Consider the following 24796-nt stretch of genomic DNA (forward strand, 5'->3'; position numbering starts at 1 on the left):
GTAATAATGCAGTGTAAGGCGAATTAGGTAGATACCCCTTACATATCAACAGATACGTACAAATCATTAAATTTTGGCTTAAGCTTGTAAATACGGATAAATATTATACTGAAAGAAATTTATAGATATACAGTAAGCAATAGTTTGACTGGTGTAAATAATTGGGTTCAAAATGTAAAATCCTTATTAAATGAATTTGGCTTTTCTTATGTGTGGGACAACCCAATAAATATCAAAAGTAGTTTCTTTTTATCTGAATTTAAGCAAAGAGTTATTGATTGTTTTAGGCAAAAATGGCATTCAGACATAGAAAACAATATTGTACTAAACACTTTGTATAGTTATATCAAAAAAGACTTTTGTTTTGAACCTTATTTAAGAAATATTTATTGTAAAGGTATACGTATGAATATTTGTAGAATTAGAATATCTGCTCATAACTTAAGGATTGAAACCGGTAGATACGGACGTAATAGAACACAAAGAAATGAAAGATTATGCCAATTATGTAACTTACCAGAAATTGAAGATGAGTATCATTTTATTTTAGTTTGTCCATGTTATCAAGATATTCGAAGAAGATTTATCAAGCGTTATTACTATATTAGACCTTCTATGTATAAATTAGTAGATTTACTACAATCAGATAATAAAGCTATACTTGTAAATTTAGGAAAATATATAGATGTAGCTAATAAAAAGCGACAAGAATTGTTACTATCCGTTGTTAATTCATAACACATTTTGAAATGTTAATTGGTTCAACTTATTATCCTTATTATCGTTAGAAAGATACATGTAATATTATACTTTTGACACTGTTATTGTCACGTCTTTTCTGTTGTTGGTGTTTTTCTTCTTACTGGAACTTTTTTTATTTCTATGAATGATAATGAAATTGTGATGTTTTTTTGTTCCTTTATTTGCAGCTGTCTGTTCTCCGTTAGAATGTCATCAGTTAAAACTTTTTATATTCTTCTTATTATTATTTTTCTTTGCTTTTGTCATGTGACCACAGAATTATTATATTTGTAATTATTGTATGTAACGAGATACTGTAAATGTATAAGTTACCGAAATAAACTATTTCTTCTTCTTCTTATGTTACTTATATATGATAGGAATGGAATGAAAAATTGGGCTACTAACATTAAACAACTACTATATACAAATGGTTTTGGATATGTTTGGAATAACCAGGGAGTTGATGATAAGAAATTGTTCCTAAAAATATTTACAGATAGAATGAGAGATCAATATAGGCAGAACTGGCAAGAAAAAATAAATCAAAGTAAAAAGTTAGATTCATATTGTTTGTATAAATCTGAATTTATCCATGAGACATATTTATCTGTTGTTTTAATTCGTAAATTTAGAAATGCACTTGCAAAATTACGTACTTCATCACATGATTTAAATATTGAAAGAGGCAGATATAGACAATAAGAGAGATCTGAGCGTATATGTAATTTATGTAAAGTTTCAGTAGAAACAGAATATCATTTTGTAATGGTATGTACGGCTTATGAAAATTTAAGATCAAAATACTTACCAAGCAAATATTTTGTTAACCCTAATATTCATAAATTTAATATCTTAATGAGTTGTCAGGCTGAAAATATTATAGAAAATTTGGCAAAGTTTGTGTTCCATGCCTTTGAAGAAAGAAAAAGATTATTATGTGTTAGAACATGAATAAATATGATAAACACCACTAGATAGTAAAAAGATTTTGTTTAACATAATGATATAATGTACTATATTCCATTGTATGAAATTGTATTGCTATTTTTATGTTGTTTTGGGCTAGAGGCCTTGAATCAATAAACTCTTTGTCATTGTCATTGACATTATTGTGGACTCGTATATTCGTGCCATTCCGCAGTAAATCATATGTCTTATTCAAGATCCTAATAGTTCCGTCTACCGGAAAATTTTATACTCAAAAGTATTTGTAAATGTAACTTATCTAATTATTTTCTTGGATGGACGTTACAGATTGCATTCCTTTTAAATCTATAACGTTGCATTTTAACTTTGCTTCATCCCGCCTTTCCAGACGTGAAATGTGCTCTGAAACTTTGATATATGAGAGATAACCAAGGCAACCTCATTAACCAACTTCTGAGAGCCATTAAAGAAGTCACCTAGCAGGGCACCGCGAAGGGACAGTTTAACAATTTGGTTGGGAAAAGAGGGCATAGATTGCACATAGTGTCAACGTTGATGAAATAACAATCTGCAGCTGTGTATACATATGGAATTATGTTGCAGTAGCTTTCTGAGGCTTTGTATTTTGCTACGAGCAGCGGTGGAAAATTGATATCTCGCGATACCTTCGGTCTCGCGAGATATCAATTTTCCAACGTTGCGAGTAGAAAAATACATAGCCTCAGAAAGTTACTACAACATAATTATCCTTTTATTATATACCTTTTAGTTTTATTCAGAAAATGAAATGTAGTTGTTAAGAAATAAATTATTGACTGACGGATGAATACGTAATTCTTGGAAAACCGGCCACGCCTTTAATAATTTTGGTTCCCGTTTCGAAATGCAACGTCATACAAAGCTAAGATCGGAACCAACGTCAAAAATAGTCCGACACTTCTACATTCTACGGTGCTTCCCCGGTATAACCCCGGTCGTTCCCGGCAGAGCTAAGGATGAAGCCGGCAAAGCTATACCTTCCCGGATCATCCTGGACCACCCCGGTGATTTTAAATATTTTATTACATCCAGGGTCGAATGCCGGATGTTCCCGGATCATCCCGGACGTTGCCGGCAGAGTTACGGATGTACTCCGGTTGTTCCCGGTCGTACCCCGGTCGTTCCCGGATCACCCCGTACGTCTACCGGGGCTCTGCCGGGATGTACGTGAGACTGTAGCTTTTAAGCATTGCATTATACTTATTAATTTATGAAATAATCATAATATAAAACCATATTCATTGACGTTATTTAAATTAAATTACATGTATGTATAACAGTTTATGATAATGAAGTCATTTTGAAAGAGCAAATGTTTTAAAATCAGAAGAACAAATGTTTATCTAATCAAATGTTATTATACTTTTATATGTTTAATTAAAAAAAGAAATTTTGTAACAGCTTATATCAGTATTTAATTAAAATTAACTCGATTTTATAGCATCAAAATCTTAAGAGTATTAATGGCTGAATACATGCAGGTAGTTTTATTTGAAAAAATGATAAACCCGTTTAAAAAGTTATCATTTTTCAAAAGAAAATGTAGATATAATATTATACAGTTTTCCTTAGCTTGAAAGACATTATTCATCCAAGTTTAATCAAGCTTACGGTTTCTGCCATTTTATCTATATACCCGTATATATTTTCAATAACTTGTGCACTCATTTGAAAACTAGGATAGTGTGACGCGTATTCTTGAATAACATGATCTGGATTTTAAAAAGGCGTTCAATAAATTATGAATGAACATATAATGGTATAAAGCATTGGTAGATTCGGAGGATTCCAAATATCATGTATCTCTTTAAACTTACTTAAGATAATAAAGTAACATATAAAGAACACTAGATCAGATTTATAATGTTTAATTATCATTTCTTATTTGCGTAGTATACACTGGAAATATTGTTTAGAATAGATCATTTTAAATACAGTATACAGTATTAAGTACTGAATATTATTTTTCAATGCAAGTCGAACTATAGTGTTTTCGTCTTTTTTTTATTGTTTTGAAACAATGCAACTTATTGGTGTCAATGAAAATTCCATACGATAATATCAGTTATACATTCTTCAAACAATAATTCAACCCGATTTAAATAGGAGGATGGCTACTTGTCCCAGGTAAAAGTAAATAAAATGCTTGGTTTCATGAGTGACGTAGCTGCCAAAGTTTCTTCCCACAATGCAATGCCATGTTGGGTTGTACTTTTTGTCAAACTCTTTCTTTACGTATGCTGCGATGTCTTTTTCAATGTTATATTTTTCTAAAGCTTGACTGGAACAATCTATGGCGTCCTGCTGCATGTCTTCCGACATGTCGGCGTTCTTAATCACAGCTTTTCTGTCGGCCATATTGTCTGAAATTAATGTTGAATGTTATGATTTGACTAAATAAACTTTCTTCTGTAACCAGGTCATGCAACTTTTTTCTTCTTTACCATTATAAATTAGAGCATAAAACAATTGTTTTGCGATTTGACGTCTTCATATATAGTCATTTTTTTTGGAGCAGACCCACTTATATTATGACCCATGTTATGATTAAACATTGTAAAACATAACGTCCTTAAAATCATTCTAGAATAGCATACAGATATTTATTCATCCGGCTAAATTTATTGAACTCCTTTCGTTACTTACAAAAACACTTTATCTTACAAAAAAATATTATTTAAAGTGTTCTATACTAGAATATATATTGAAATGAAAGAGTTTACCTGATGTGATTTATCAGTAAGACACTTTCCTAGTGAGTTGTGTTTATAGAGATCAATGTAGGTTTTTATATGGTTAGAAACCTAACTTAATGGTCGTTGGCCGTTGAATATTAAATATGATTTAGATAAATCTATCAACGCTCCAATATTGTACGGTGATGTGGTATGCCATTAACATGCCTTCTTTTTTTGTAAAGGATTTGACCTCCTTTAATTTTGGAACAATCCAGCCAAAGATGAGGGTTTAAATATCATAACACAAAAAACCAAAAGACAATAACAAACAAACAAAACAAAAGAGCCACAGACGGGTATGGCAAACTGTCCAAGGCCTATTACTCTAACATTGATGTCTGAAGTATAGCCCTTTTTTACTTATTAAAATATTGTTGGTTATAATTTTGCATGCAACTTCCAAGTCTTCAAAACAACTGACTGTTTTGACTTGAAACTTAATACATGTCTTTTGGACCATAATTATAGTCACTATCCTGGGCCCATAATTCTGACATAGTTTTAAACTGAATTATGGTCCGAAATTCTTGGTTTAAGTTTTGCATGCATCATCAATCTTCAAAACTAACGAAAGTGGTGGTGTTGGTATTTTTTTACTTCGGATCACGACAGTAAGCCACACTGAATTCATCAGAGCACAGTTCAGCCACCGCATTCGTTTAAACCTTGATATATGTCTTAGTGACCATATGGGAGTTCACTATTTAAGGCTCATTGCACTTTTGACTAAATATCACACCCTTTTTTAAAATATTTTTGCTTATGCTTACATTATCCTGGCGCTTGTTTTACAACCACGCACCGCTGCTTTTACTACATTAACTTGTATTCTATACGTCTTATATATAACGTCTTACAAGACTGCATGTGGCTATGAAGTCCGTATTTTCAGGTGATGCCACGCCAATTGCATCCTCTTTTTATACAATGATGTATAATGTTGTACTGCTCGTTTTTTGTTTGTTTGTTTGTTTGTTTGTTTATCCTTACTTTCATACTCTTCTCTATGGATTAAATATTCAATGACATTTATACTCTACGGACATAATCTCCAATCCTTAATGTCCTTACACTTGATCTCAGTCCTTACTGCCACTACTCCCGTAATGTCTTTGGTCATCAATGTTGCTTTGGATACGTAAGAACCTATTGGATAAGCTGGTTAAAGTCACCCATGTCTCGGTCAGTGACTCAGTGAAGAAAACAAGAAGAAAGCGCAAGACTGAAAGAGTTATTTAAGTATTTATTTTAAATACAGTTATAAGGAAAAAATATAAAAATCTACTGGACAAAAACCATAAAGTGAACAAACTAGATATTTGCGTTGTGTTCACCTACATATTTTGTTCAACTTATGCAAGAAAGATTGGCCCTTTGTATCTACCTTTACAATCAATAATTATGTTAAAATCTTTAAAACAAATTTATTTCTTAGAACTGCATGAATCATATTTGGCATTAAACATTATATTCTAAAACACTTTCGATTTAAATTGGCCTCGTCCCTTCCCTGAGCCACTTATGTTCTAAAATTTGCACCTTTATATACATTGATGCTAAAATATTTTAATCTTGATTGTATTGTACATTGACGGCCAATACAGTTTATGTTTTTAAGATGAACTGTAATCTTAGGTATATCTGTCTATAACTTACCTTTCTGCATTTTCAAAATTAAGACCACACCTATAGTTATGAGTGTAAAATAACATTCGGCATTGTATGACATTGAACATGACACGGTAACCTATATTTGAATATTTATGCTATGACCCTGAATATGCTAAAAGAATAGAGCTTGTATGAAATAGATTCTTAGATGAAAGACTTTAGGTATTACAACCTCCCAATCGCAACTACTCGGCCGTTTCCATAAGGACCTCGAACACAATAGTATGAATACACAGAACGGATGCGGTATTTCGGTCTAACCTACGCTAAGAAACTAAACATGTAAACAAATAGTAATTTGATGCTTGGAGTTGTTGGCAAGTTTATTTCCAATATATGTAGTAAAAGTCCACCTAAAATAAGTGAATTCATAGGTACAAAAGCAAACAGTACATTATTTATATATTTATTATTATGGTTGTAGAAACCGAAAGTACAAAAAACCAACCTGTTGACATTTAGTCGGATTTGTTTAAAATTGAACATCAGTGGGCATATCTAAATTACAAATTGTTGTCAGGCATATTTTCAAGCATTAGAGACCCGGAACAGACATTAGATGTCAAAAATATACATTTGTTTTACATTATCTCTTTTTCTGTTTACATATGAAACCACGTGGTAGAACTACTTACAATCCGTATTGTTTCCGAGGTTATTATAGATAATAGCCGAGGCAGTTCCGAATGACAACCTCCGCCGTATTTATGTCTGTGGCCTACTTCACAGAAAAAAAAAATAATGAAAAAGAACTTATGTCGAAATATTTATATTTTTCATTAAAAATAAGAAACAACTTCTCTGAGATTGTATTATAAACAATTGATTGTGAAAATGTTTACACTTTACCTTTATTTAGTACGTGTATTTCTAGCTATGTAGTTTTATGATATTAATTAAATTGTAAAATAAATGCAATTTTTCACTTCTTCACCGTGCAAAAATCGCGCGGTTATAGATATAACTAAATATAGTTAACCTTATAGCCAACGAATGCAACGTAGCGTTTCCAATCAAATATAAAAAGCATTTATTGATAAAAATTTGCATCCAGAGATAGAGAAAATATTTTTAAACGTGAATTCGTATATTTCACCGGTAAGAGTTATAATTTTCTATGTTACTGAGATTTTGCGTCGTTTTTCCTTTAATATGTAACGTTACATTAACGTAATTCCCGTTATTTTTATGTATAATTTGTTTTTCATACCATTAGAGCTAAAAGCTTTAAATTGATTTATTATTTATAAAGTTGATGTTAAAGGAATAGAGCAACTCAAAATTACGAGAATGCAATTGCAGCGAAATGTACTTTGTAACGCAGAAATTAAAATGTATGACTATGAACTGTGTACAAATAAAAGTCTGCAAACGATACCATGTCTAACTCATAATATAAATGTATATATAAATTCATTTTATGGATTAATGTAACATACTGCAAGATATTGTCGTACGCAAAAAAAACTGAGAGGAACTAACGTTATTTAACATGCATTTTTTTTATATGGAGGTATTTTAATCCAAGGGCTTGTAAAATAGAAAAGACTGGATTTTTTTCTGCTATAAAGGTACACACTATTTATTAAAGAAAGAAACTGAATAAACTGTATACGGATTCCTGAATTCTAATATGAAGAATGTCTACCTTCAAGTTTGTCTGACATATCAGTTTTGTTATGTCAAAATGTATATCATTTTCAGCCAAAATGACCGACCAAAAAGCTGTAATAAAGAACGCCGACATGTCGGAAGACATGCAACAAGATGCAGTCGATTGTGCAACACAAGCCCTTGAAAAGTTTAATATAGAAAAGGACATAGCCGCCTACATCAAAAAAGAATTCGACAAGAAATACAACCCTACCTGGCATTGCATTGTGGGAAGAAACTTTGGTAGTTACGTAACTCACGAAACTAAAAACTTCATATATTTTTACTTGGGACAAGTTGCTATTCTCCTGTTCAAATCAGGCTGACTGGGACTTGCATTTATCAGCTGTTGCTTCAACTCGAGCTATAGTGAAGAAATAGATATGAAAAACATGGAAAAAAATATGTTTAAGCAGATGAAACTTCAAAATATTCTTTTTTCTTTATGCTTTGTTGTGAACAGTTTATGCAAATTGTATTAAAACAAAACATACACATATTCTACTTATGATATTATTTCAATCGACTTAAATCATTGTTAATGCCCATAATAAATTATAATAGTGTATGTTGTCTAGCAACGATCGGTAAACAACATTAATCAAGTGTCCTTTCAGCTTTTAGACAACAATGAAACTCTTATTCACTAGGGTAAAATTTCATGATGTATTCAAATAGACGCCGTATTTTCAAATACATTCAGCAGTTAATATGAGAACAAAACATAAACTGTTCAATAGCTGAAAATTATGCATACTTTAGCGGATGTTAAAAGCATTAACAACTGTTTTATTTTTCAATTCGTTTATGACATGGATTATTTTATTTATTAAAATTAATAAAGATAACGACGTCTATTCCAAATTCTTTTGTTATCACCAGAAGTTACTGAAATCAAATGGAAATTAGTTTTGATTTTTTATGAATTACTTATAGCTAAAAACTTCATATTTTTCTATTGTCTCGGAGATATTAGATATTTTGAAGTAAATGTATATCTAAATTGAAGTTGAACTATTTTATATTCTATTTGTGTTCTAAAATAGACAAAATATAGGCATTTAGTTTGTTCGATATCTAAAGTGATATACAAATTTGCAAAAGAATGAATTGGTTACTTGGAAATTCTGTAGACGTACTGGCATATGGTATTAAAATTTGCACAGAAATGCATTGCCCTTTGTATTGAAATTTGATATAATCTGCAGAATTTTAATTTCGTGTAATGAAAACGTGAAAGTGGCAGGATTGTAATTTTAACTCTTTTTTTTTGTCTAGTATCTCTTCTATGGAATGATGTCCCATTCAAAAATAAAACAATTATCCGAAGGCAAAAACGCAATTACACAATTCACAATTCAGTAACATTTATTTTTTACCGTTCTACTGTTTACACGCAACCAATTTCCTTATTATAATAATATATTTCACCATTGTGTAGTCAATATGTTTCTGGAAATTTTGATACCAAGTATGCTAATATTTTGCTTATATAATTGGACAAAATTTCCCTGGAACCTAGTGAACACTTTCTTTTACAACTCGGAATAAAGTAACACACGTGAAATTGATTTAACAGGAACCTTTTTGTGAAGTTTATACTGTTACTGATTCGAGTCTACTGGTTCGAGTGATTTAAATTAAACATGAGATAGTTTCACGTCAAAACAGCTTCTACTTTTTGATCTAATGCCATACGACCATGAAAACTAATGACATTAAGGACTAGCCATTCAGACTAATGGCAACCCCGAGATATTGAAGGCAGAGCAGCGCCGCCTGACTATAGTAATTGAAATAATGTCAGTAAACATAACTCAGTGTTTCTACAAAAAAAATCAAATTTAATACCCTTGCACCAATAACGGTCTCGAGTATAATGGCCCCGCTCTGAGGGTCGGGTATAACGGCAAACTTTTGAACTGATTCTTGTCAGAATCATTAAGACAATAAGGCCTAATAGTTGACATGAACACCGTTATGATTTGGTAATTGTTTCCGGGGGTTAAATTTGGCCCTACCCCGGTGTCATTTGTTATACCTTTAAGCCATTAAAACATTATCAAAATGTTGTTGCCGAGCATTGCAAAGTTTTCGGCTTTGGAATATGGTGTATATCATGACAAAAGCGGACTTAAAAATTAATTCAAATTATTACAAGAATCTGCAGTTACGAGAAAAGATTGGCGATACACAATTGACAGGGGTCGATCTCTATAGCTCTTTGTGCTCATTGTTTTAATATTAAAGTATTATTTATACTTGATACATGTTTAAAAACAAATAAAGCCTAGATAGAACATGACAACTATGTAAAGTATTATATTTGCTCATTGAAGTCAATCTCCATAATTAATTAGTTACAACAATTGTAATATATAGCGGTAAGGATTGTGGGTTCGAGCCCAACTTGGATTATGACCATGCTTCCGCCTACTATACCAATCTTAGTTAGATCTAGGAAGCCAACACAAAAATCGCTCAAATAAAGGTACGTTTTTTGCATGTTCAAGCAAAGCAGTCATCTACATTTTGCTATATACAGTTTGCATGAAACATTGAGGATACTTTTGTACTTAGTGATAATACATTAGAATGGGATTTTTGCGACATTTTTTTCCCGAAAACCGTCATTATTTTTCACAACAATGAAGATAGCGCCCGTCGTTTTTTTATTCCTTAATTTGATCATACATAGTTTTATATGTCTTAAAATGGTAAATTTCGACAAAGGCTTGTAAGAAAAGGTTTACATAAAATAGTAAAAATGCAAATTCAAATGAAAAGCAGGTCTACGAGTATACATCCTTTTATTTTCTTGGGAAGCTATGAATTTCGTGTTCGAAACTTGCTTTAAACACTGAAAAAATCATGATATATTCTGATGTTTCCTTTCTTCGTGCATTATCAAATCTCTTTTCTTGTAAAAGGTTTTGTCACATTTATCACAGACAAAGCTATGTTTATTCAAATGTACATTATTCATGTGTTCAGTTAGTGTACGTTTGCTTTTTAAAATCTTTGAGCACAAGTCACACTCGAAAGGACCTGATATATCTTCCGTTGTTTTGTTATAATTCTGCGAAGTAACGTCATCTTGTGTCTGATTATGTTTATCTCTTACATGTCTTTTATAATTACTCGATGTGCTAAATATGATTCCACAATCCTCACATTTTAATGTCATAACTTCACGTTTATGTTTTTCTAAATGTTGCTGTAGTTTTATTTCAGATGTCAGAAACTTTTTACAAACATTACATTGTAATTTGTTTGCGGTTGCATCTGTACTGTTCAGTTCTTTTTCGTGTGTACTAACATGCCTTAAAAATTCATCCTTTCTAGCATATTTTCGACCACATTGCTTGCATGTGTGATCCCCTCTATGCCATGCCATATGTCTACCAAGCTCCCCCGGTTGTCGAAATGCTCGAAGACATAGTGAACATTTGTATGGTTTTTCTCCAGTATGTATGAACATGTGTCTCTGTAAGTCATGTTTTCTGCTGAATCTAGCGTCACAAATGTTGCAAATCTGGTCTTGTGTTCCGTTATGTATTTCCATGTGCATTCTTAATGAACTTTCACTCGCAAATGATTTTTTACATATATTGCACACGTAATAGTTTAATTTGGAACTTCCTGGTGCAGCATGTAGTTTCAAGTGAACTCTTAACGAGCTTGAGGCCGAAAACGACTTTTCACAATACTTGCATTGATAACGGATGCCGCGGTGAATATTTGTGTGGTCATTAAAAAGTTTAAGACTGTCATAAGATTTTTGACAAACCTGACACTTGTACTGTTTATCATCTTTATGTCGACTCATGTGTCTATTAAGAACTTTCTTTAATCGGAATCGTTCTTTACATATCAAACACTCGTAGTTACGTTCTCCAGTATGTAACGACATGTGCTCTACTAACAAATATCTGCGCTTGAACGATTTATGACAAATTCCACATTTGTTCTCGACTGATTTTTGTTTTTTAAAATCTCTTTTCCGTTTAGCGATATCTCCTTTGCAAATAACATCATCTGTTTTGTTTAGAGCTCTTTCTCTTTGTGATTTAGCATCTTCTTGTATTGCATCTTCTTCTACGTGTGCATCAGTTTCTTTTCGACGTAACGTATCATATTCTTGATGACGTAACGTATCATATTCTTGATGTATAACGTCATTTTCTTGATGCGCAAGATCGTCTCCTTGGTATCTTACATAATGCGATTGGTGTATTGCGTCGTCGCCATGAAATTCGGTGTCAAAATCAAAACACAAACTATGCTCGTCTGTTTCTTCACCTGATGTCATATCATACATAATGTACTTACTGTCATCTTCCACATCAAAGTTTTCCTCATATTTCACGGCTTCTAGTATTTTTTCGAACGAATTAACTGCGTTACTACAGCTACTTGCCATTTTGATGTTTATTTATTTTTGATGAAAGATATATATATTTAAGTATTTATTTTAAATAGAGTTATATGGAAAAAATATAAAAATCTACTGGACAAAAACCATAAAGTGAACAGACTATAGATATTTGCGTTGTGTTCACCTACATATTTTGTTCAACTTATGCAAGAAAGATTGGCCCTTTGCATCTACCTTTACAATCAATAATTGTATTAAAATCTTTAAAACAAATTTATTTCCTAGAACTGCATGATTCATATTTGGCATTAAACATTATATTCTAAAACACTTTCGATTTAAATTGGCCTCGTCCCTTCCCTGAGCCACTTATGTTCTAAAATTTGCACCTTTATATACATTGATGCTAAAATATTTTAATCTTGATGGTATTGTACATTGACGGCCAATATAGTTTATGTTTTTAAGATGAACTGTAATCTTAGGTATATCTGTCTATAACTTACCTTTTTGCATTTTCAAAATTAAGACTTCACCTATAGTTATGTGTGTAAAATAACCTTCGGCATTGTATGACATTGAACATGACACGGTAACCTTATTTATGCTATGACCCTGAATATGCTAAAAGAATAGAGCTTGTATGAAATAGATTCTTAGATGAAAGAGTTTAGGTTTTACAACCTCCGACATAATTAACAACCGTATTTATGTCGGTGGCCTACTTCACAGAAAAAATATAATGAAAAAGAACTTTTAATAATATGTCGAAATATTTATATTTTTCATTTAAAATAAGAAACAACTTCTCTGAGATTTTATTATAAACAATTGATTGTGAAAATGTTTACACTTTACCTTTATTTAGTACGTGTATTTCTAGCTATGTAGTTTTATGATATTAATTAAATTGTAAAATAAATGCAATTTTTCACTTCTTCACCGTGCAAAAATCGCGCGGTTATAGATATAACTAAATATAGTCAACCTTATAGCCAACGAACGCAACGTAGCGTTTCCAATCAAATATAAATAGCATTTATTGATAAAAATTTGCATCCAGAGATAGAGAAAATATTTTTAAACGTGAATTCGTATATTTCACCGGTAAGAGTTATAATTTTCTATGTTACTGAGATTTTGCGTCGTTCAGAGTTTTTCCTTTAATATGTAACGTTACATTAACGTAATTCCCGTTATTTTTATGTATAATTTGTTTTTCATACCATTATAGCTAAAAGCTTTAAATTGATTTATCATTTATAAAGTTGATGTTAGAGGAATAGAGCAACTCAAAATTACGAGAATGCAACTGCAAGATATTGTCGTACGCAAAAAAAAAAGCTGAGAGGAACTAACGTTATTTAACATGCATTATTTTTTATATGGAGGTATTTTAATCCATGGGCTTGTAATATAGAAAAGACTGGATTTTTTTCTGCTATAAAGGTACACACTATTTATTAAAGAAAGAAACTGAATAAACTGTATACGGATTCCTGAATTCTAATATGAAGAATGTCTACCTTCAAGTTTGTCTGACATGTCAGTTTTGTTATGTCAAAATGTATATCATTTTCAGCCAAAATGACCGACCAAAAAGCTGTAATAAAGAACGCCGACATGTCGGAAGACATGCAACAAGATGCAGTCGATTGTGCAACACAAGCCCTTGAAAAGTTTAATATAGAAAAGGACATAGCCGCCTACATCAAAATAGAATTCGACAAGAAATACAACCCTACCTGGCATTGCATTGTGGGAAGAAACTTTGGTAGTTACGTAACTCACGAAACCAAAAACTTCATATATTTTTACTTGGGACAAGTTGCTATTCTCCTGTTCAAATCAGGCTGACTGGGACTTGCATTTATCAGCTGTTGCTTCAACTCGAGCTATAGTGAAAAAATAAATATGAAAAACATGGAAAAAATATGTTTAAGCAGATGAATCTTCAAAATATTCTTTTTTCTTTATGCTTTGTTGTGAACAGTTTATGCAAATTGTATTAAAACAAAAAATACACATATTCTACTTATGATATTATTTCAATCGACTTTAATCATTGTAAATGCCCATAATAAATTATAATAGTGTATGTTGTCTAGCAACGATCGGTAAACAACATTAATCAAGTGTCCTTTCAGCTTTTAGACAACAATGAAACTCTTATTCACAAGGGTAAAATTTCATGATGTATTCAAATAGACGCCGTACCTTCAAATACATTCAGCAGTTAATATGAGAACAAAACGTAAACTGTTCAATAGCTGAAAATTATGCATACTTTAGCGGATGTTAAAAGCATTAACAACTGGAATATATATATTTTTTTAATTCGTTTACGATATGGATTATTTTATTTATAAATAATAAGATATTGACATCTATTCTAAATTATTTTGTAATCACCAGAAGTTACTGAAATCAAAATTTCATGTAAAAAAGTTTTGATTTTTATGAACTAAAAAATTCATATTCTTCTATTGTCTCGGTGATATTAGATATTTTGAAGTAACTGTATATTTAAATTGAAGTTGAACTATTTTATATGCCATTCAAACGTCTGTAATGTTCCTTTATTTGAACATATAAAACAAAATCTTGTAAATGTTCTAAAATAGACAAAATAGATGTACATGTATTAAGTGTGTTCGATATCTTAAAGTTATATACTCATTTGCAAAAGAAAGACTTTGTTACTTGGAAATTTTGTAAACCTACTGGCATATGGGATTAAAATTTGCAGAAATGCATTTTTCACACATTTGTTTGCTTTGTATTGAAATTTGATTATAATTTTGTTTCGTGTAAATAGCGGAAGGGTGAAAAAGTAAAAGCGGCAAAATCATGAGAATTGTCATTTTTAACTCTTGTTTTGACTATCTCTTCTGTGGAATGCTGTTCCATTAAAATCAATTATCCGAGGGCAAAAACGCAATTAAAAATTCACAATTCAGTAACTGTTTACCGTTGTACTGTTTATACGTTATCAAAATCCTTATTATATAATCATATATTTCAATAAGATGTAAACCATCGTTTAGATATGTTTCTGGAAATATTGATACCAAATATGCTAATATTTTGCTTAAATATCTCGACAAAATTTTCCCTGGAACCTAGTGGACACTTGGTTTACAACTCGGTATAAAGTAACACACATAAACTTGATTTAGAAGGAACCTTTTTGTGAAGTTCATTCTGTTACTGATCTGGTAAAGCCGTCTACTGGTTTGAGTGATTTAAATAAAACATGAGACAGTTTCAGGTCAAAACAGCTTCTACTTTTTGATCTAAGGACAAACGACCATTGGGAATTAATGACATTAAGGACAGGCCATTCAGACTAATTGCAACCCCGAGATATTGAAGGCAGGGCAGCACCGCCTAACTATAGTAATTGAAATAACCTCAGTAGAATGACACGCGCGTAATTGTTCGTTAGCATTTGTTATGCTTTTTTTTATCATATATATGTATACATAAATACATACACCCAAGGTAATAAACATATCAGATATGTTTTGCACGTCATGTATGTAATGAACACTTGGGACATAATTTGAATTGTTTTATAGGAATAGTCTTAATCATGCTATACACCATATATCGAAGCCGAGGTTGGACTTTAACTCCCCGGGTACAATTCGAGCAAACTATAGACCAAATGATAGCGGGGCTTATGTCAAATATTACAAATATTATGCTTCTTAAATGATTCTGACAAGAATCCTTTTGAGAGTTTTGCCATAATACTCGCTACAAAATGTACCTCACGGGGGAGGGCAGGGGTCATTATTGATGCCAGGGTATTAATTTTACTTATTTATATTTTTTTTTGGTAGAAGCCCTAAGCAGAAAAAAGATTTTAGATACAATATAGACAAGTACAAATGTTGCTGCAATATGCAGCAATTGAGAAGCTGCGCGCAAAAATGAGATCATTACTTTACGCAGGCCATTTTCTGTTTGGATAAAATACTTTTGTACATTTTTCAAGATGTTTTGTAAATCATCTAAATTTGCATAATTATGCTTATCGTATGCACTGTCCATTAGAGAGGGACCAGAATTTAAATTAAAAAAAAATGCTTTCACCGATGCCTACCTGGTAAGGAAAGTAATTCCAATGCAAACAAGACTTTCAAAACTTGTAATGTGACATGACAATAGTACAACATTGTTCTTTTTGTGTCACTACTGTAGTAAGTAGCTTTAGATTAATAAAATTTATCAAAGCATGTACATTTTCTTTTTTATCCTATAATGCTACTGATTTTCAACAAATATCAACAACCAATTATGGTAAAAATATCCATATTAAATAAGCAAAAAAAACTTTCATCGACTTTATTTTTCAAAATGTCCGTAACATGTTTCGTGGCAAATGATATATGAAAAGCATTGATGCAAAGCATCAAAGGGCGTCCAAGCAAGAAATGCAGCACGTGAAGATGAACTAGTAGACATTTTATGACCAGATATTCTTATAACTTTTCAACAGTTAATTGGAGTCAAAATGAACAAATTCTGTTATTTGGTTTATTTGGAGGTCAATCTACTATTTTGTTAAATTGTTTCAAAAACCTCGTCTGACCCACCAGTATCAATAAACCCAAAACAACTCATGTTAAAACTGCAGACAAAAGTTTCTGTTGTTAAAATGTCAAATATTTTGCATATCAACATTCCACTCAAACTACCATAAAACCGATTGCCTTCAAACAAAATATAGAACAGCTAAAATTCGAGACATCAGGGTATTGTTTAAATATGTTTGCATCTCATTTCCTGCAAAATTCTCCAGCTCATAATTTGATAATAGACAATTGCACATATGTTCAAACAGTTGATTAAGCTTTCGCCAATTATAGGTTTCGACAAACTGTAAAAAAGATTTTAACATAAAAAAGTAAAAATGCAAAATTCAATTGAAAAGCTGGTCAACGAGTATAAATAACTTTTCTTAGCAGGCTATGCATTTGATGTTCCACACTTGCTTTTAACACTGATAAAATATCATGACATATTCTTATGTTTCCTTTCTTCGTGCATTTTCAAATCTCTTTTCTTGAAAAAGGTTTTGTCACATTTATCACAGACAAAGCTATGTTTATTCAAATGTACATTATTCATGTGCTCAGTTAGTGTACGTTTGCTTTTAAAAAGCTTTGAGCACAAGTCACACTCGAAAGGACCTGATATATCTTCCGTTGTTTTGCTGTAATTCTGTGAAGTAACGTCATCTTGTTTCTGATTATGTTTATCTCTTACATGTCTTTTATAATTACTCGATGTGCTAAATATGATTCCACAATCCTCACATTTTAATGTCATAACTTCACGTTTATGTTTTTCTAAATGTTGCTGCAGTTTTATTTCAGATGTCAGAAACTTTTTACAAACATTACATTGTAATTTGTTTGTGGTTGCATCTGCACTATTCAGTTCTTTTTCATGTGTACTAATATGCCTTAAAAACTCATCCTTTCTAGCATATTTTCGACCACATTGCTTGCACGATTGCTTGTGATCCCCTCTATGCCACGCCATATGTCTACCAAGCTCTCCCGGTTGTCGAAATGCTCAAGGACATAGTGAACATTTGTATGGTTTTTCTCCAGTATGTATGAACATGTGTCTCTGTAAGTCATGTTTTCTGCTAAATCTAGCGTCACAAATGTTGCAAATCTGGTCTTGTGTTCCGTTATGTATTTCCATGTGCATTCTTAATGAACTTTCACTCGCAAATGATTTTTTACATATATTGCACACGTAATAGTTTAATTTGGAACTTCCTGGTTCAGCATGTAGTTTCAAGTGATCTCTTAAAGAGCTTGAGGCCGAAAACGACTTTTCACAATACTTGCATTGATAACGGATGCCGCGGTGAATATTTGTGTGGTCATTAAAAAGTTTAAGACTGTCATAAGATTTTTGACAAACCTGACACTTGTACTGTTTATCACCTTTATGTCGACTCATGTGTCTATTAAGAACTTTCTTTAATCGGAATCGTTCTTTACATATCAAACACTCGTAGTTACGTTCTCCAGTATGTAACGACATGTGCTCTACTAACAAATATCTGCGCTTGAACGATTTATGACAAATTCCACATTTGTTCTCGACTGATTTTTGTTTTTTAAAATCTCTTTTCCGTTTAGCGATATCTCCTTTGCAAATAACATCATCTGTTTTGTTTAGAGCTCTTTCTCTTTGTGATTTAGCATCTTCTTGTATTGCATCTTCTTCTACGTGTGCATCAGTTTCTTTTCGACGTAACGTATCATATTCTTGATGACGTAACGTATCATATTCTTGATGTATAACGTCATTTTCTTGATGCGCAAGATCGTCTCCTTGGTATCTTACATAATGCGATTGGTGTATTGCGTCGTCGCCATGAAATTCGGTGTCAAAATCAAAACACAAACTATGCTCGTCTGTTTCTTCACCTGATGTCATATCATACATAATGTACTTACTGTCATCTTCCACATCAAAGTTTTCCTCATATTTCACGGCTTCTAGTATTTTTTCGAACGAATTAACTGCGTTACTACAGCTACTTGCCATTTTGATGTTTGGTATATCTTGACGATGTTGTGCGTATGTTGCAGGAACCGTTATTAGTTCTGACTGGAAAAGGACAAAATATTTATATTATACAATAACTATATATATGTACATAAATTATATTGAAAAGTAACATACCTTTGTGACAACAATGACACGAGGAAATATTTATATGTAAATAGAATAATGAAAATCTGTGTTTGATTAAAGATTATTCCGGTAATTTTAGTAAATACATATTGTTTTAGAATAAGTGTACAATGTTTCATATTTCAATACATGAAGGAAGGAAAAAGAAATATATTAGTTTAAAACGTTATATCATGATACAAAATTTACTTACAAAATAACTTGTATGTTCAGACAGATTAAAAATCAAATAAGAAACAAAATGTGCAGTTATTTTTTTGGAAATATATGTATTTAGAAAATAAATCTTACAAGCTCAGTTTGGTATTAAATAACCGTGTTATCCAAAAGGTTTACTCATATAGCGGTTTTTGATTGACGCGATGATAATGAGCAATAATTGAGTGAGAAGTCTCACACGTTTTCACACCCACACTAATTAGCGGCGTTACTCAAAGTTATTTGATTTCACCATTGATAAAATGAGCAAAATATGAGACTTTAGAGAATCCTTTTAACATTTATTATTTGTTTGTCTTTATTTATGTCTGAGTTTTAAAATATTTCAAATTGGTGATGGTGATAATGAATTGCTAATGAAGATGATAATTGTGATGATGATAATGATGATGACGATGAAAAGGATTTGGATGATGTACAGTTGTTTTTGGTGATACTATTGATCATATTGCACTGATATTGATGTCCTTTTGATGATGATGATGATGTTGAAGATGATTAGGCGGGGATGATTATGTTGATAATGATGATGCTGATGATAGTGGTAATATGAACTTGTGATGACAATGATGTAGATTTATTCATGCTGATGCTTATGATTATGATGATGTTCTGACAATTATGTTGAAACATAATGATGATGATGATGTTGTTGATAATGACTATGAACTCATGTTTGTTATATATGAAAACACAAACATATTGCATTCTTAAATTTTGGGAGTTTTATCCGTCAAAATGGTGCATCTTAACGTATACATATTCGTTGCAATTAAAGAATCGACGAGTAATTAAAACTCTACGACAGCTATATTCGTTGAGAGCTATATGCGGCGTATTTCCATTTATCTATTTAGTTCACAGTGGAGTTTTATTTTAATAATTTCAAATTAGAATTATGAAAAAGTGTTCATACATGTAGTAGACGGACTTTATTTGAATGCGAATGAAAAGAATGTATCCGAATGTAAGTGGAAATATCGTCAGAAAGTCATAATTTAATTTAATTGCTTCATAAACCTTTTTGAAATCAATGTGACAACCTTGTACACGATCATGATATGCTTTCATAACAGACTTTCGGAGAACTTTTGGAACAACTAATTGGTGAATAAATTGTTTATTCGATACTGACGTTTAAGCTCTTGATTGAAAAATATGGTATAGTTTTGTATTTAGAATTTCATATTGGTTCGATTCTAATATAATTTTCCTAGCTTCACCGTTTTTTTCCGGACAATATTTCTTGATCTAAGTAAGCATATATTTGTCTAGTTTCTGGACATTGTTTTTGTAATATCGTAATATTATGTTCATCTATGCTTAAATCGACGGTTTCATTAAGACAAAAAATATTTAATATAGATGTAGTTTTAGAATGTTCCGGAATGTCTATAAAACATTTCGTATTTTTCTAAGGTGTTTGTTGTTGTTCATCATCTGTTACGATTTGTATGTTTTGAAAGTCGATAAATTCATAATATTCCTGACTAGCTAATTGAGTAGACGGGTTTCTTGAGAAAGCATCACATACTAAGTTTTCTTTTCCGGGTTGATGAACTATGTTATATGATATTGAGACAGTTCTAGGTTCCATCTAATTAATCGACCATTAGTATGATTTGTTTGACTTAACCAGGTAAGTGACTTGCAATCTGTTATTATTATTGTAAATCTCTTATTCATCAAGTAGCATTTATTTTCTGTGATTCCCATTATTATTGCAAATAATTCTATATGCATTATAGGCCAATTACGCTGTTCAGGTTGCAATGTCCGAGATCCGTAGGCAACTGGTTTTAGTTTATTGTCTTGGTCAGACTGTAAGAGGACAAAGCTTAATCCTGTTTTGGAGCCATTAGTCATTAGTGTATAATTTTTGTCCGAATAAGGAAACTGTATGATTGGACTTGTCTTTAATGTGTCTAAAGCATTATTGTACACTGTGATGTCCAATTTATTCTATTTCCATACTTGTTTTCATCTTTAGTAAGGGGTAAGCACTTTTTGACTAATCTTTTATGTATTTTCTAATATTTGAAGTACATTTTTAATAGTTTTTGGAATTGGAAGGTCATCGATAGCCTGAGTTCGATTCTTATCGGACTTATCCCTGATTTTTGGTTAAATGTCCTAAAAAATCACTTCTTTTGTTGCAAATTTGCATTTGTTTTGGGCTAATTAAAGATTAGTTTGTTTTAATCTTTCAAATATCATTTGTATAGGTGTTTAATATGTTCGTCGAATTCCTTTGAAAAACAAAGTATGCTATTAAAATATTCCAAGCTAGGCCCTTAAATACTTTAATTATTTTACTTTGAAAAGAACTTCTTGAAGTGCCTAAACCTTGTGGAGTAACTTTGAAATTAAAATGATTGTAATGAGTGCTAAATGCAGTTTTATGTTTTGTTGTTCCATCTTATGAAATTTGAAAATATGCAGACTTCAAGTCAAGTATAGTAAATATTTTACTTTTAGATTCATCTATTGCATCTATTGCATCAGTAACAAGAGGCATTGGGTATACTACGTCTTTAAACTTTTCATTTAAGTATCGATAATCAATTACAATTCTAAATTCATTATAAAGTTTTGTCAAGCAAATGAGTTGCAAACAACATTCACTATCAGAACATTCAATAATAGTTGCATCTAATAATCTTTGAGTTTCTTTTTCTATATTTTTTTCATTTCAGTTAAAGTTTGATAAGGTCTTTTCCCGACTGGCTTTTCATTTAATGTTTCTATTTAATATTGTACTAAATTTGTTACATCCAATTTAGTGATATCTTTCGCAAAGCAGCATCTGTTTTCTGTCTGTCTGTCTGCCTCAAGACAAAATCATGAAACCTCAAGACGCGAAAAATACATCTTTTAAAACGGGAATTTTGCGTTTTTTACGTGTTTCAGGCAATTTCTCGGGTATTTTGTTTTTCAAAATTCGCATCTTGAGGTTTTTGTTCATTGCAGGTGTTTCCAATTAAGGTAGGCATCGCCTGCAAACACTTATTTTATGTTTCTGATTTTTCAGCGTGAATAATATTTTAGATCCTAATAAAAGTTTATATATATATCGCTTATCATGATGCAAATGTTTACCACGTGATAATTCTGACACAATTAATTTATTTCTTCTGAAATTCGGCAGGGTGAAAGGACTACTACCCTTTCAGGTTAATTCTGCAAATTTTCGATATTCAACAAATATTAGTATTATAAGTATTTTTTTGCATGTGTAAGCTTGATTCTCCTTTCTATTCCTTTTACAACTCAAGGGCGGTAACTCCATGTTCCCTAAAACTCGACTGCTGTAATAGCAAAACAGTCCTCTACATTATGCGATATATAGGATGCATGAAACATTGACGATACATTTATACTAGTTAATAATGCATTTGAATGGGATTTCTGGGACATTTTTTTAAAACATGGCATCACTTTTTCACAACAAATGAGATAGCGCCTACCAATTTTTATTCCATAATTTGATAATAGACAATAGCACATGTGTTCAAATGGTTGATTAAGCTTTCGACAATTAAAGATTTCGACAAACTTGTAAAAAAGGTTTTTACATAAAAAAGTAAAAATGCAAAATTCAATTGAAAAGCAGGTCAACGAGTATTATAACTTTTCTTGGCAGGCTATGCATTTGATGTTCCGCACTTGCTTTTAACACTGATAAAATATCATGATAAATTCTTATGTTTCCTTTCTTCGTGCATTATCAAATCTTTTTTCTTGAAAAAGGTTTTGTCACATTTATAACAGACAAAGCTATGTTTATTCAAATGTACATTATTCATGTGTGCAATTAGTGTGTGTTTGGTTTTTAAAATCTTTGAGCACAAGTCACACTTGAAAGGACCTGTTATATCTTCCGTTGTTTTACTACAGTTCGGCGAAGTAACGCCATCTTGTTTCTGATTATGTTTATCTCTTACATGTCTTTTATAATTACTCGATGTGCTAAATATGGTTCCGCATTCCTCACATTTTCGCGTCACAACTTCACGTGTATGTTTTTCTAAATGTTGCTGCAGTTTTATTTCAGATGTCAGAAACTTTTTACAAACATTACATTGTAATTTGTTTGTGGTTGCATCTGCACTATTCAGTTCTTTTTCATGTGTACTAATATGCCTTAAAAACTCATCCTTTCTAGCATATTTTCGACCACATTGCTTGCACGATTGCTTGTGATCACCTCTATGCCACGCCATATGTCTACCAAGCTCTCCCGGTTGTCGAAATGCTCGAAGACATAGTGAACATTTGTATGGTTTTTCTCCAGTATGTATGAACATGTGTCTCTGTAAGTCATGTTTTCTGCTGAATCTAGCGTCACAAATGTTGCAAATCTGGTTTTGTGTTCCGTTATGTATTTCCATGTGCATTCTTAATGAACTTTCACTCGCAAATGATTTTTTACATATATTGCACACGTAATAGTTTAATTTGGAACTTCCTGGTTCAGCATGTAGTTTCAAGTGAACTTTTAACGAGCTTGAGGCCGAAAACGACTTTTCACAATACTTGCATTGATAACGGATGCCGCGGTGAATATTCGTGTGGTCATTAAAAAGTTTAAGACTGTCATAAGATTTTTGACAAACCTGACACTTGTACTGTTTATCATCTTTATGTCGACTCATGTGTTTATAAAGATATTTCTTTAATCGGAATCGTTCTTTACATATCACACACTCGTAGTTACATTCTCCAGTATGTAACGACATGTGCTGTACTAACAAATATCTGCGCTTGAACGATTTATGACAAATTCCACATTTGTTCTCGACTGATTTTTGTTTTTTAAAATCTCTTTTCCGTTTAGCGATATCTCCTTTGCAAATAACATCATCTGTTTTGTGTAGAGCACTTTGTCTTCGTGGTTTAGCATCTTCTTGTATTGCATCTTCTTCTACGTGTGCATCAGTTTCTTTTCGACGTGACGTACCATATTCTTGATGTATGACGTCATTTTCTTGATGCCCAACATCGTCTCCTTGGTATCTTACATAATGCACTTGATGTATTGATTCGTGACCATTAAATTCCGTGTCAAAATCAAAACACAAAGTATGCTCGTCTGTTTCTTCATCTGATGTTATATCATAATTACTGTCATCTTCCACATCAAAGTTTTCCTCATATTTCACGGTTTCTAGTATTTTTTCGAACGAATTAACTGCGTTACCATAGCTACTTGTCATTTTGATGTTTGATATATCTTGAAGATGTTGTGCATATACAGCAGGAACCGTTGATAGTTCTGACTGAAAAAGAACAAAATATTTATATTATACAATAACTATATATATGTATATAATTTATTCTCATGCCTTTAATTATGACGAAAAGTAACATACCAAAGCAATGTGACAACAGTGACATTAGGAAATATTAATCTGTAAATCGAATCATGAAAATCTGTGTTTGATTAAAGATTATTCCGGAAATTGTAGTTAATACATATTGTTTTATGTACAATGTATCATATTTCAATACATGAAGGAAGGAAAAAAATATATGAGTTTAGTATGTTTTATCATGATACAAAATTTACTTACAAATTTTATTTGTATGTTCGGCTTGATCAAACACAGGTTAAAACAAAAGGTGTACTTGGCTTTTGTTAGTACATGTATACTAGTATTTCAGTGTTATTTGAAAATGCAATTTACACTACAAG

The 24796-nt window shown here is 31.6% G+C and overlaps 4 protein-coding genes across 4 annotated transcripts; all 4 read right to left on the reverse strand.

The window, feature by feature from the left end:
• Positions 1–10565: 10565 nt before the first annotated feature.
• Positions 10566–12195, reverse strand: LOC132729297 (zinc finger protein 287-like). The gene has a single exon (XM_060715023.1). The coding sequence runs from the start codon at positions 12193–12195 to the stop codon at positions 10642–10644; it is 1554 nt and encodes a 517-aa protein (XP_060571006.1). The 3' UTR covers positions 10566–10641.
• A 4977-nt stretch (positions 12196–17172) lies between these two features.
• On the reverse strand, positions 17173–17706 carry LOC132729298 (zinc finger protein OZF-like). The gene has a single exon (XM_060715024.1). The coding sequence runs from the start codon at positions 17704–17706 to the stop codon at positions 17173–17175; it is 534 nt and encodes a 177-aa protein (XP_060571007.1).
• LOC132729299 (zinc finger protein 852-like) lies at positions 17646–18732 on the reverse strand. Its single transcript, XM_060715025.1, has one exon. The coding sequence runs from the start codon at positions 18730–18732 to the stop codon at positions 17740–17742; it is 993 nt and encodes a 330-aa protein (XP_060571008.1). The 3' UTR covers positions 17646–17739.
• Positions 18733–22541: 3809 nt separating this feature from the next.
• Positions 22542–24446, reverse strand: LOC132729325 (zinc finger protein OZF-like). Its single transcript, XM_060715066.1, has one exon. The coding sequence runs from the start codon at positions 24315–24317 to the stop codon at positions 22791–22793; it is 1527 nt and encodes a 508-aa protein (XP_060571049.1). The 5' UTR covers positions 24318–24446; the 3' UTR covers positions 22542–22790.
• Positions 24447–24796: the final 350 nt, after the last annotated feature.

The sequence above is a fragment of the Ruditapes philippinarum genome, unplaced genomic scaffold, assembly GCF_026571515.1.
Source record: "Ruditapes philippinarum isolate M1 unplaced genomic scaffold, ASM2657151v2 ctg17_1_1_1_1, whole genome shotgun sequence".
Classification (NCBI taxonomy): Eukaryota; Metazoa; Mollusca; class Bivalvia; order Venerida; family Veneridae; genus Ruditapes; species Ruditapes philippinarum.

What these genes read in the sequence shown, in the direction of transcription:
- LOC132729298 (XM_060715024.1), bottom strand. Translation starts at nt 17,706, where the DNA reads ATGGCGTGGCATAGAGGGGATCACAAGCAATCGTGCAAGCAATGTGGT.
- LOC132729299 (XM_060715025.1), bottom strand. Translation starts at nt 18,732, where the DNA reads ATGGCAAGTAGCTGTAGTAACGCAGTTAATTCGTTCGAAAAAATACTA.
- LOC132729297 (XM_060715023.1), bottom strand. Translation starts at nt 12,195, where the DNA reads ATGGCAAGTAGCTGTAGTAACGCAGTTAATTCGTTCGAAAAAATACTA.
- LOC132729325 (XM_060715066.1), bottom strand. Translation starts at nt 24,317, where the DNA reads ATGACAAGTAGCTATGGTAACGCAGTTAATTCGTTCGAAAAAATACTA.